Raw genomic sequence first — 14046 nt, forward strand, 5'->3', positions numbered from 1 at the left:
ACTGTTAGAGAAGTTTAAGCTCTTCTACTCAGTCCAGTCTTTCAGCTGTTTGTTTACTGCCAAATACTGCCAAGATAGTTCATAGCACGTTTTAATAAATTTTAAAGAGATTTTAATAAACTTTAAATAAATTTATTTGTGCTCTGAATTTATTACTTGCTTTGGGCTCCCGTTCAGGCTGTTGCTTTGTTCCAAGTCTATCCCAAGGTGAATTAGAAGTGTTTAGGTGCTTTGATAAGTAACGGTGCATAGCTATCACTGTGATGTCAGTTGGGAGCTATATAAATAAGGAATTAAAAGAGAAAAATCACTTCTTTGAATCTTATTGAAAATGCTAGCTTAGTTGTATATTTGCACTGACTTTTTAAGCTGTGCAGTTATATTTTGTGTGCCCACGTTTAGTGGACAACTAAACTAAAACTTCTACCTCTAGTGGCAGGTCTGATCTTCTTTTAAAAAAACAAAACAACAAACTATTAGTCTGAAACTTTTTGCTGACAGCTTTGGATAAGATAAGAGTCAAAGGAGGAAAAAACCCTTTCCTGACAGTAGGTGTTACCCATCCCTTGATACTATTTCACTGTTGTGGGGGGAAAAAGTAGATAAAATACTTCTAGAAATTCTTGAGCCTTATATATCCAACTGCTGTACTAGCTACCAGAAACTAATTTCAGCAAGGAAAAAAATGCGACAGCATGAGCTTGTACATAAGTACGTCAGATTTTGTCTTGCCAGTTACACATTCTTAATGTTACCTGTTTTAATGATATTTTTAGAAAGGGGTGAAGCAATGGATAGCAAGCAAGTCCACAGATAAAATCACAAAGTACTCCGTGCAGAGCTGGGCTTAAAAATTGATTTTTGTTTTCTATATTCTTTAACAGGAAGCTCAGGTGGAGAGGCCAACAACTGCCCTGCTGGCAGTGCTGCTTGCTTGATACATGAAGGTCATGCATATGATGTTGGCCGTCCAAAGGAACAGCTGAAGCGTCACGACCAAGACAGGTACTTCATTTTTCTGGTGGTACTTCTGTGAATGCTTCTCATTCATCTAGGCTGGGTAAAGCAGTCGTATTAACTTCTAGAAGACTCGTGTTGCCATCAGCACAAGTTCAATTTTGAAGCATTGGCAGAGATGATTTTTTCAAATAGTAGGAGGGTAGAGTCTTTGCAGACATCCCATTTTACTGCCATAACACAACAAATTTTCTTCCTTCTCAGAGGTTCTTCCTTACAAAATTGCAAATTTCTTGGAAGCCAAGGTTAGTGTTCTCTGCCTCTAGGCAAAAGAATGATTTTTTTAATTCCATCTGTCTAATGTCTCAGGGCTCAAAGGGTAAATGTGTTGGCTCTGTGTTTTGACTTACTTTGTTTGGCTCACTCTACTGCCCAGGAGTACTTTAAATTGAGAATAGGGCCAGATGTTGCCCTTCTCTAGTTTTGTATGAGTGGGTTCTTAATATAAGAAACAGATAAGCAGTGCAAGGTTTATTGTTCCTGGTGGTGGCAGAAGAGTGGGGGCTAGGAGAAACTGTTTCCTTGATGCTCTCTCTGTTCTGTTTCCTGCTTTTTTTATGCTGGGAGTGTTGCTTGAAAGAAAAAAAATATAAAAGTTCTGTATGTCCTGGGGGGCTTATGCCAAAATGGTCAGATCTAAGCCTGTTTACCTTGTCTGTACAGTCAATAGCGTACTCTTATTTTAGATACAAGTTGAAACAGTAAACCAGGATAACAGGGAGACCAAAGGCTCTGGCCTTTTGGTGCCAGGGTTGTTCTTTTTTTTAAAGGCTAGCAACGTTATAATCTTGTTGGAGGGTTTGTCTCCCATGAAACAAATAGCTAAGGTGTTGTGTACCAAGACAGAAGCTTGCATCTGAAGAAGCATAACTCTTTCCTCGTAGTAAAGTACAACTACATTGGATTTCAAAGTGCTTGGCAAGAAAGCTTTTTCTTACCCTGTTAGGATTGAAGAGCGCTTCATTCTTGAGGGAAAAGTCATTGTATGTACTGAATCAGACTAGGGTGGCCTGGGAAAGGAGTAATGTGAAGTGTATGTCTGCATCCTGTTACAGAGGCCAGTTAGAGGTGCAGTTAACCTGAAGCCAGGTGGTCACTCCTCCTCAAGTCGTTTTCTGCATGTTAGATCACATAGAACAGCAACACTTGCTAGGAAAGTTTTATCGGGGTTTCCTTGTTTTCTTACCGTCACCTTGCCATTTTTCTTTGTCAGATAGTTATGTTGTGTGATCCTACTCCTACCTTGTCTGATCCTTTCTAATTGTCCTTCTACTGTCAATTTGCTAATGAGTTTGTCTCGATCAGGGTGGAAAGAAATTCTATAGAAAAATGTAGGAATTTGAAAGAATTGTATAGAAATTGTAGGAAGGCCATGCAGAGGGACATGGACAGGATGGATCGATGGGTAATGGGGTGAGGTTCAACATGGCTAAGTGCAGGGTCCTGCACTTCGGCTGCAACAACCCCATGCAGCGCTACAGGCTTGGGGCAGAGTGGCTGGAAAGCCGTGCAGAAAAAAAGGATCTGGGGGTGCTGATTGATGCTCGCCTGAACATGAGCCAGCAGTGTGCCCCAGTGGCCAAGAAGGCCAACGGCATCCTGGCTTGTATCAGGAACAGTGTAGCCAGGACCAGGAAGCACAAGTACTACGGGGAGTAGCTGAGGGAGCTGGGGTTGTTTGGTCTGGAGAAGAGGAGGCTCAGGGCAGACCTTATTGCTCTCTACAGGTACCTGAAAGGAAGGTGTGGGGAGCTGGGGGTCAGCCTCTTCTTGCAGGAAACTAGTGATAGGACCAGAGGGAATGGCCTCAAGTTGTGTCAGGGGAGGTTCAGGTTGGAAATGAGGAGACATTTCTTCTCAGAAAGAGCAGTCAGGCATTGGGATGGGTTGCCCAGGGAAGTGGTGGAGTCACCGTCCCTGGGGGTGTTCAAGGAAAGGTTGGACGTGGTGCCTGGGGACACGGTTTAGTGGGTGACATTGGTGGTAGGGGGATGGTTGGACCAGATGATCTTGGAGGTCTTGTCCAACCTTAATGATTCTATGGCTGTTTTAATAGTTATTTAGTAAACTGTAAATGAAAGGAGTAAAGGCTTCCATAAAAAGTAACTTCCGGGAGTGGGACTACTTCAGTGTATTCTGTAAAAGAGAGGTGTCCCTCCAACACTATGCTTCTGTTCAGTGTGTTGTCTTTAAGTGTATTTTTTGTTTCTTGTTTTCTCTTTCTAGGCTGGTACTGAGTTATGAGAGAATATACAGGGATGATGAAAAGCTAGACTTCTGTCTAGGCCATAATCCAGCAGTGACGATCACTTTTGTTTGCCCATCAAAGAGAGGAGAACAGGTAACTTTGCTGTTTTAGTGTGTGTGTGTTAAATGGTTGGTCTTCTAACTTCTGTTCACATTATCTTTCACTGTTACTGATAACTGAAGGGAACAGAAAAATTCTGCTGTTTCGTGGCTTGTCAAGAGTTGGGCGTACTCAAAATATAATACTATAAAAAAAACTGTCTTCTAAAACTTAAATAAAACAAGGACTTCAATAAAATTTTCCCAGGGTTATATTCTTCCATTATTTTGGTGAATTTAGTTATCCTTTTCTAGGTTAAACATTTTTGTCTGAACAGGACTCTTAGTACCATGTTAATCCTTGGCACAGAGCTCTCTTTTGGCTGATGAAGATTTTTTTTTTTGCCAGTCAGGCTTGGGCATGCTTATAGTTTTGTCTGTTACTTGTTTCTTATTCTGGCCTTCCTCAGGAAGAAAAAAAGCAAGTGTCACTGTTTGGCAAAAGTTTGTCACTTGCTAAGCAGGCTAATGAACTCCTTTAACCTTAAAGTTTGTACTGTTAAGCAGCAGATCAACTTTTGCAGGATGCTATTTGAGTCAACTTCAATGCGGTATGGTAATCACTGTTTGCGATGCCAGGTAATTTCAGCAACCTGCACTCCTTAAATTGGACCAGTGTGGATATTGCTAGTGCTCTACTGCTTCATATTGCAATGCTTTTGGTTTTGGGCTGGCAAAGAAGGAACTCCTGTCAGGCTAAGTTTGATTTAATGTTTTGTCCCTCCTATGACCTAGATAGGTACCATACATCATTCTCATGACTGAAGAAGCAGACCATAGGGTGTCCTCTACTGTCACTTTGTAATACATCAGCATAACTATGCACACATATGTTATGAATGGTATTGCTAATGTTACCTGTGCCCGTAACTTGTGTATCTGCCTGTTTTAGTTATGTGAGTCAGTGAGCTTCTAATCGTTTCACTTCAAGAGGTGCAAAAATATTCTCTACAGAAAAAAAATCTGATGAAAGTGTTGGCTAAAGAATTGTCAGTTACTACCTCTTATCCTGATTTGGACTGAGGGAAGTTGCTAAAATGTCCAGTGTCCAAGAGGCTGCTTTGCCTTCAGATAATACTTGATCTGTTCCCTTCTTTGAGGAATCCCCAGAGGCAGACATGATCTAAGCTGTGCTCAGCAATTTGAGCTCCATGTTCTCTTTTGCTGACATGTAAAGCAAAAGAGCTTTTTAAATGTACTTTACTTGTAATCCTTTGCTAATGGCTGATGCTTTACCTCTGTTTAGACTCCTAGTAGTTTGCCACATAATCAGTAAGAGGTGTTTTATTCAGTTCTCAATACCTCAATAGCCAGAGACAGTGTTTGGAGATCTTAAGCAATTTACAGGTGAAGCTGCTCATTTCTGACTGTAAATGAATGTGACACCATTAATTAATGGATTCAATTTCAAGTACATCTCTAGACTTACAATTTTAATTCTGATCACTTCTGTATCAGAGTGCAGGTCCCAGACTCACAGCAAAAACAAATTGCCGATATGAAATTGAGTGGGTTACTGAGTATGCCTGTCACAGGGATTACCTGGAGAGTAAGAGCTGTCTTCTGACTAACGAGCAACATGATATCTCCATTGACTTGAGACCACTTACTCAACTTCCAGGTAAGCTCACTATTTTTCTTTTGAGTCTGTGGTGCTACTAATCAGTTATGTTTCCAGTCACACCTGACAAGTAGATTTTGGCAGATTTTGTTTATATCTGTTCTGCTATAACACTTCTTTTTTTATTTATTCAGATTATGTCACACCGTATTTAGCCAAAGATGACAAAGATGAGTATTACTATTACTTGAATGTATGTGGGAAAACCAGTGCAGGTAACTGCAAGGACAGCACGGGATACACTTCATCTTGCCAAGTAAAATCTTTGAATAACCAGCAAAAAGTGGCAGGAAGATTTGAGAACCAGACCCTAAGGTATGTATATTAAAAAAAACATACATTTCCAGGCTCTTCAGCTGTGCTAAGTTGTCTGAATGATGATTGTTCTTTGTTTCCTACTTTGATGCCCTTATTTGTCTTGTAAGCAATACTGGATACAAAATGCAAGCATTCTTGCTTGGTGTTGTATAGGAAAACATTAACAGTATGCCAAGATAGCATTAGCAAACAGGAGCAAATGGGATTGGTAGGGGCCAATGCCTACAGGAAGGAAACTTTCACCAACTTAGTCGGAACTGCAGACTGTGCTGTACTCTATCTTGTCATTCTCGAGTTTTGTATGCAATGTGACATCAGGGCTGGATGTTTTAGCTGTCCTCTCAATCTCCACCTCATTTGCAAGAACATGCATTAATCATATCCAAGATTACTTGAGTCCAGGAATTAGTGTGTTGAAGAACCTGAGGGTTCCCATACTGGGACAGTAGCAAAGAGGTTCTTCACCTAGGTACCATCTTTCATTCTATCTGTATGCATATGGCAGACTTGTAAGAGCAGTTGTCCAGGGAGTATGGCTTCTTCCACCTGCAAAAATAGCCATGAAATAGAGTAATATGAAGAAATGTTCCACTAAGACTGGAATAGCTTTAGTACAGTTTCAAAAATACTATAATTCATGAAGAGGGAACATCTGTGGATGGAAGCCTTTGTTGCAGTAGAAATATCAGTATTAATGTTGAACAAGCATCAGTCTTCCCTCTTGAGTGAGATGATTAAGTAAAAAAAAAAAAGTATGGCTTCTGTTATGAGGAGAACACCGCGTTATTGCCTGATCACATTTCTATCTAAAACTGACTTTTCACTCAGATATTCTGATGGGGATCTCACTTTAATTTATCCGAATGGGGATGCATGTAGTTCCGGCTTTGAGAGAATGACAGTCATAAACTTTGAGTGCAATGAAACAGCAGGTGAGTATAATCAGCTGTGGTGACTGCTCAGAGTTTCTTCTGTGTTTGCTGGTAGATCTTAGGCTCAAATGAATGCATGCTTTGAACCACATTTAACACAAGAAATAAATATTGCTAGAGTAAACACTAATTTCTATGGCTTGCAGGATCGTTTTGTACTCTGTAGTAGCACTACTAAGTTAAATTTGCACTGGTGATAAAGAATATTGAGGCATGAAAAGACCTATTTTTCTTAGTCAACAGTTTAAAAACAAAATAAATCCTTTTGCTGCACAGGACTCATGGTTTTTCTGTCGTTCTTGCTTGTTGCATTGAGTTCTCAATTATCTCTTGCTTTTCTCTCTTCCTACTGGAAACCTAACCTGTGTGTATTCATCTTCAATATTAAGGTAATGATGGTAGAGGAACTCCAGTGTTTACTGGCGAAGTGGACTGCACCTATTTTTTCACTTGGGATACAAAATACGCATGTGTTAAAGAGAGAGAAGATCTCCTTTGCAGAGTTTCTGATAAGAGAAAACACTATGATTTGTCACCTCTGATCCGCAGTTCAGGTATGGCAGCGAAAGCTCACTTTTGGTTACTTTTGTTCTGAAACATCTGTTCTGAATTTACGTGCCATTTCTAGTGTCATTGCAATTCCGTAGCTGAACGTAATACGGCTGTCACTTACCTTGGTATTTTTCTGGGGTACTGGCACCCAGTTCTATCCTCTCAAAAGAAGTAATCGCGTTAGGAAAGTAGCCCTATCTGTGACTGTCGTGGTTGTTGTCATCTTAAGTGGCTTTAAGTGTGAATTGTTTTTCTGTGATAAATGGTGTTTTGGAATGGAGAGGTTGGCATGATTAAGCTAGCTGACTTGTTCTTAGTGACTGTCTGTATTTCAGATTTAGCCCAGAACTGGGAAGCTGTTGACAGTAGCCTTTCAGAGGCAGGAAGGAAACATTATTACATCAATGTCTGCCATAAAGTGCTGAAGAGTGGAGGAGCTTCCCTCTGCCCAGATACTGCTGCTATTTGCTCTGTAGGTGAGTCTTTTTAAATCTCTGAAGGCTTGGTGTTTCTTTCTTTGTAAATGCAAAAGGGCTGCACTCGGTGCCTTCATTTATTTGAGGAAATGGAAGTTAGGAGCGTAATTCCCTTGTGCTGCTAAAGACCTCAAAAGACATGATATCAGTAGACTTTCCTAACAGCTGAATGGTATTACACTTTCCTCTATGGCTTGTAGAACGGTCTAGGGAAGGTTGAAAACCAACTTGTAATGGCATGCTGTCTTATGACTTTGGCTAGTTAATATTCTCTTCATAGAGTAAACTTTCTAGGGGAAAAAGGTAATGCCTTTACTCTCCTTGCAGATAAACAAAACAGGAGCAAGAATCTTGGAACATTTGTTTCTTCGCCTAAAAAGGTTGGAGAAAATATTCAACTTATCTATTCAAATGGAGACAGCTGTGGTGTTAACAAAAAAATCAAAACTGTCATCACTCTTGTGTGCAGACCAGGTAAGAATATCCACACCTTTTTCCTTAATCCATTTTAAAAAATGGAGATCATTTAATATTCCCAGACATGAGTGCTAAGTCTTAGTTATATGCCTTTTGTCTTTTTTCTTGTACGCAAAAGCTGAAGGACTGTTGTTTGCTAGGGTGAGAGCAATATAACTGCAGATATTTATCTCTGTTCATGTTTTATACAAGTATTCTTTGAATATTCAAGACCATTGAGTAATCTGTTGAACTGAGATTTTTTTCAAACAAGGTGAAGGTAAGTTTAAGTGACTAAAGCCTTGAGAATACCTGAAAGCTCTAGAAAGCACTTTCTATCTCTAGATTGTCTTATCTCTAGATTGTCTTGATAGAAAAGACTGGTCCTGAACCATGTTCATTTACTTTAACCTTTTTCAATAAATTTTCTCTGAACTGCTTGCATTTTACAGTAAGCAGGAACACTTGCAGAAGCTGTTAATTTTCATCTCCCTATAATAGCCTACTAGTATAACTTCTTCCAGGGAAATAGAAGTTTCGGATTCTTGCACTTGAGCATGAGGAAGCTAAACCCTCTGCATGTTGGCTGTTCAGATCAGGTCATGTACTAGTTCTGATGAAGCTGTTGCTTTATAGCCAAGCTCCAGGCTTGCATATCAAAAAAAAAAAAACACAACATTTTTGGAGTGTGAGAGAATACTTGGGAACAGACTAAGCAGTACATCTTTACCTCTTGGCTAAACTTGGGGAGGAGGATGCAAAGAACTAGTGTAAGGAATTGTTGATTGTGGTCCTTATTTTCAGAGAAGAGGTACTTCATTATTTCTGGTCTGCTGTTGGGGAGGAGTCGGTGTTCGTAGGCCTAGATTAATAGTTTTGGCAGCCTGACTGTACTGCGTGTTGTTTAACGCATTGCTCTTTCAATACCAGGTGATCTAGAAAGTGCTCCAATCTTGATGTCTGAGGGCGTATGTTCGTATGCTTTTGACTGGTATACTGCTGCTGCATGTGTCCTGTCTAAAACTGAAGGAGATAACTGTCAAGTCTCTGATGCTCAGGCAGGTATGTATTTATGTTGGCCAAACTGAAGGGCCTTCAAGGATAGGACTTATGCCATGGCATTGAGCATTAAGTCCTCTTTCTGTGCAAAACCAAAGTGAACTTGTTGCAAGTTGAAGCACCTAAAACACTGGAGCACAGAGTTTTAAAGTATATGCACATGTTAAAATGAGAGCAGTGTGAGCTTAATGCTCTTCCTAGTGTATATGTGTGGGGGGGAAATAGGTGTAACTTGTACTTGACTGTAGTGAATTCTTCTATAGGAAAGCATATCCTTCCAATACGTCTGAATTTCCATGTTTCTGGAATGATTATGTGGAAGGGGAGACATGTTTAGGGGAACATGTCTGTATAACAACTAGCTGTGTGGCCAGTAGAATCAAGATCTGAGAGATGGTGGGAAAAACTGGGACTGAAACTTATGCTGAATGAAATTTTATTCCTTCTCTGTTAGGCTTCTCCTTTGATTTATCACCACTGGCCAAGAAAAACGGGTACTACATAGTTAATACTTCAGAATATTTGTTCTACATAAACATCTGTGGCAGCGTGCCAGTTGAATTGTGTCACACACAATCAGCAGCATGCCAAGTAACACAAAAGTAAGTTGCTGGTTCTGTTGCTTGTAATAAATCTACTGTTGTGTGATGTTATCTAACTGACCAATTTGCATGTAAAGTAATTACTATCTGCAGTAGATTCAGGTAACTTACATGTAAAATAAGTGTCAGCATAGTAATTATGCTGTCAATTGTTTCAAGCAAAGTGTGTGTGATCTTGCTTGCAATTAGCTTTTGAGATTGTGTCCATTGCTCCACCTTCAGACATATAGTTTGATTTTTTTTTTTTGGGTGGTCATGTGTGCAGCCAGTTGGACTTGATGATCCTTGTGGGTCCTTTCCAACTCAGGAATTTTTTTCTGAGAGTGTTCCCAGAGGGGTTTTAAGCTGTGTATTAACTGCTTCAGCTGTATTAAGCCAACCTGCACATTGGATTCAAATCAGCTTGGTTTGAAGAGTGTTTGCTGTAAAGAAGCACTACTGCCTAGGTTAGCCAAGGTCCTAAGGCTGAGTAGTAGCTGCCTTATATGAGGTAGAGCCCAGAACTTGGGTGTTGCAGCATGTTTGTATTGCTAAAAATGCAGGCACAGTCTCAATGTGCACAACTACTCTGTGAGCAGCATTGTTCCATCTTCTACCAGCCATGTCTAAGGTGTAGTATCTGTGCAACACTTCAGATTCCAGGTCAGCCTAGTGCACTCACATGCAATTGCACTTGACTTTGCTTGATCTTGAAGTATTCTCCAGCTAAGGAGAGTTGTCTGCACTTACTTGGGGGAAGGTGGTTAGGCTAGGTCTGAAAGAGCTAGTCTGACATTAAGTCAGAGTAAAGAAACCCTCCTAGACCAAAGCTGATCCTGAGCTAAGAGCATACAAAGTTTTCTTAAGTGAGAAGATTTGCTGTTGTGCAGTCCGAGATCTTTGCTGTCCTCACGTAGTTGCATGAAACCAGCATGAGCTTGCCATTAGGGTGTCTGCAGTTTGAAGCCCATTCTGAAGCCTGTGGGAGCTTGACTTTTCTGTCACTGTTCTAGAGAATGGAGTATTGGTATTTTAGGTACCTAAGTAAGGTATAACTTCTTTTCCTTCCCAAAGAAGGACACCTGTTCATGGTTTGTTTTTGGCAGTGCTTTTCATCCTAGTTTTTGACTTTGTATAGTCAATCTTGCTGAATCCTTTTGTCTTACTACAGAGTATTCTATGAACATACCTGTGTGCCTACTGTTTGGTAGACTTTTCTTTAAGATGACTACATCTGAATTCTGCACAACCTCAGAGCCTGTTTTATTTTCTAGTGAGAACCAGTTTTGGAGTCTTGGACTGCCTAATTCCAAACTTTCATATTATGATGGTCTGATTCAGTTGACTTACAAAAATGGTACAGCATATAATGATGAGAAGAAAACACAGAGATCTACTCTCATAACTTTCTTGTGTGACCGTCAAGCTGGAGTAGGTCAGCCTGAATATCAGGTAAGAAGTTCGATATGAAGAAGGGAACTCTCTACATCTGTAAATCATGAAAATAATCACTTCTAGGCTGGTACAGCAGAGATTCATGGATGGAAATAACCATATCTATAAAGCAGACTGCTCAACAAAGCAGGTATTTTTCTTGGTGTACCAGCCTGTACTCGTCTTGCCTACTGAACAGTAAACTGTTGATCTGCATCAGGGTTCTCACTTCACTATTCTCTAGTTTCTGGAACGTATAATTACCAGTGCTTTTGATCCTCTTGTATTTCAAATTGGAAAAAAAAGCCATATTTCTCGGCCAGAGATGTCAAGTGCTAGGACTGTGCCCTGTAACACAGTAAACAGCAGTTACGTTGCTATGGTTGTTTTTTGCAAGTGTTTTTGGTGTTACAGCAGAAATAATGGCAAGATCAATGTGAAGATGGACCTGTGCTAATCAGTCTGAGAAAGTGCATCCCAAAACTCAGGGGAATAAACTGAACATATAAAGGAGTCACGTTGCTTCACATAGTAGTCTGTATGAAAGCCTCCCTTGACCTACTCTGCTGTTCTTTTTAGGTAGAAGATAAATATACCTACAACTTCAGGTGGTACACTGAATATGCCTGTCCTGAACTGCCCTTGGAATGTATTGTGACTGATCCCAACACCATGGACCAATATGATTTGTCAAGGTGAAGTAACAGTCTTTGTGTGAACTTGGCTATTCTAGTTTAGTGTTCTAGCTGATTGTTTAACACTGGATGACACTGGTTTCGTGCATAAAAAGCACTGGAAAAGTGATCTCTTCTGACAGTCTTAACTGCAAGTATCTTGAAATGGAGATAATCTGGTATATTGACTCACCTCCTAAGATACAAGTTGACTTCTTGGGTTGGCTTTGCCTAACTTACTTTAACTGTTTTCTACCTTCCTAGGAGTAATTTTTTGCGACACTTAAAAATGAGGGGAAAAAGTTACATGAAATGCCAACTGAAATGCCTTGCAGTTTCTTTCTTGAAACTAACAAAGCTAAAGGGAATCTGTGAATAACATGTATTCTTAGCATAGAACTTTTTCCTCCCACTCAGTTTAGCAAAGTCTGAGAAGAGAGGTGGAAACTGGTATGCTATGGATAATTCAAGACCAAGTGAGCGCAAAAAGTACTACATAAATGTCTGTCGACCACTGCTTGCTGTTCCAGGATGTGACCGACGAGCATCTGTGTGTCAGGTGGAATATCAACATGATCATGTGAGTAGTGTTTTTGTCCTAACTCAGAGCTGATTTGCCCAAGTGATTGAGTTAAAAGGGAATACAAGATGAGCATGTGAGTTTTGGCCCCTTTGTGCAGCATACAATGGTATCCTGTGCATCCTTAGCGTCGGCATAGTCATTGCAGTATGGCAAACCTCTACCAGCCTCTTGAAACACCGAAGCTTTAATTTTTACAAGGTTCCTACTCTCAACTTCTGCTAGTGTTTTTTAAACTTCGCTAAGCATGACAGATAAGTAAGCTCTAAGAATGGCTGGAGCCTTTTACATACTGTTTTAAAGAGCTGCACAAATTAAATTGTACTTATTGCACATGAGGTGTAGGCCTCCCTAAACTCCTGAGCTGTGTAGCTGGTGAGATGGGGATGATTTCTGAGGCACTCTAGGCACCTTATTATAAAGTAAAACTTTGTGGTGCTTAAATGTGGATCTTAAATATAGAATGGGGGAGGAATATAGAGGGATCTCTAGCCTTCTCAGTTGCATTCAAAACTCAAGGTATTCTTCTGTACACAAGGTTACTGTGGTAGGTACCATTTTCTTGGGCATTTCTGTAACAATGCACTTGAGTCCAAAATTGCTGATGGTTTTCTTTATTTCTAGGATTCTTACTATGAAGCCACCTCTATTAGCAATCTTGGTGTTGCCAGCAAAGAATTAGTAGTTGAAAGACCTCGTCACATTCTTCTAACCTATTCAAATGGCTCTGTGTGCATCAATGCTGATGGAAAGATGACAACTTACACCACCACCATCCACTTTGTCTGTTCCAGGGGCACTCTAGTAAGGACAAATGATCGTTCAGCTGTTACATCATAGGAGGCTTTCCATCAAGGGTTTCATGATAACAGAGACTTCTTGGGGACTTAACGTTTTTACATCTATTTTAAATTAGATGCCAGAGAAATGTGTATCTGAGACTGAGTACTTTATCATAAGTAAGAAATAGTTAACACCTAATAACCCTGGTGGAAACTGATGCATCAGGCTAGTTTAATTAGCATGAGAGTGTGTGAGGAGTCAACTGGAGTTACACGTGCAGACATAGCAGATCCTCTTAAGAGGAAGAACATTGTAAAGTGCATCTTCAGGCTGACGTTGTGCATCTCTGTAGCTTGATTCTAGATGAGTTCTTAATTCTATAAAACTTTTGCTGAAGTTTAGACTGGGGGGGAACCACTGAAGCTTGCCTAGACTTTTTCATGCTGGCTTGTGAATCTGCAAGTGTTATTCCCCTCCCTTGCTCTTCTCCCCAAGAGATACGGTAAAAATCTGGGACATGGTGCAGTTATGAACTGCTTTGTTTTTGCCTGAAAGCACTGAAATGAATTCTGAGTAGTTATTATTCCAGTTGCCTCAGCTGACAGTGTTTTGTGGTACTTGATTTTTTTTAACGTGCTGTACCTTATACCCCAAACTCTCCAAAACAGACTGAAGAAAGGTGTGATTATATGTGTCTGGGTTCAGTTTTGAACTGCATTTGAATATTTGTATATCAGATTCAGTTCTCCTGACTTTCAAAATAAAAAGGAGTGAGGAAATTGGGTTGGGAATTGTGTGCTTTTGTAATGAAATCTTTTAGAACATAGCAATTTTAAAGCAGAATCTCAAACATGGAAGGTGTTGGCTGTTACATTTTCCTTGATTCTGGTCTTCTCTCTGCAATCTGTTTCCAGAGTAGCAGCCCACGGTTTATATCTATTCAGGAATGTGTGGTCACGTTCTTATGGGAAACTGAAGCTGCTTGTCCAATTAAGGAAACAAAAGATGATTCTCAGGTGAGAAAGGGTGAGACAAATGCGTTTATGGTCTTCACATGCTATTTTTCTAGTGTTCCTGGTTTCTGCATTTTAATGAATCTTAAAGAAAACTAGAGTGAAGTATGAAGTTGATCACAATGGAGTTTAGTGCTTACTGCTTTCTTCTTGATGTGTCTGTCTTGATGTGTTCATGAAATATGTAACTTTTGGCCAAAGTGG

General features: G+C 40.0%; 1 protein-coding gene across 1 annotated transcript in view; it reads left to right on the top strand.

Annotated features, from left to right (window-relative positions):
• Positions 1-14046, top strand: part of IGF2R (insulin like growth factor 2 receptor) — a 55524-nt gene that overhangs the window by 14105 nt on the left and 27373 nt on the right. The window contains exons 6-20 of the mRNA XM_083831608.1: positions 885-1005; positions 3244-3358; positions 4822-4984; positions 5119-5299; positions 6131-6234; positions 6624-6788; positions 7122-7262; positions 7590-7736; positions 8649-8780; positions 9232-9379; positions 10633-10810; positions 11372-11487; positions 11884-12046; positions 12671-12850; positions 13744-13845. Of these exons, the coding sequence (XP_083687734.1) occupies positions 885-1005; positions 3244-3358; positions 4822-4984; positions 5119-5299; positions 6131-6234; positions 6624-6788; positions 7122-7262; positions 7590-7736; positions 8649-8780; positions 9232-9379; positions 10633-10810; positions 11372-11487; positions 11884-12046; positions 12671-12850; positions 13744-13845 (2156 nt within the window). The remainder of the gene's footprint in view (positions 1-884; positions 1006-3243; positions 3359-4821; positions 4985-5118; positions 5300-6130; positions 6235-6623; positions 6789-7121; positions 7263-7589; positions 7737-8648; positions 8781-9231; positions 9380-10632; positions 10811-11371; positions 11488-11883; positions 12047-12670; positions 12851-13743; positions 13846-14046) is intronic.

The sequence above is a fragment of the Anser anser genome (genome assembly GCF_964211835.1).
Source record: "Anser anser genome assembly, chromosome: 3".
Taxonomy (NCBI): domain Eukaryota; kingdom Metazoa; phylum Chordata; class Aves; order Anseriformes; family Anatidae; genus Anser; species Anser anser.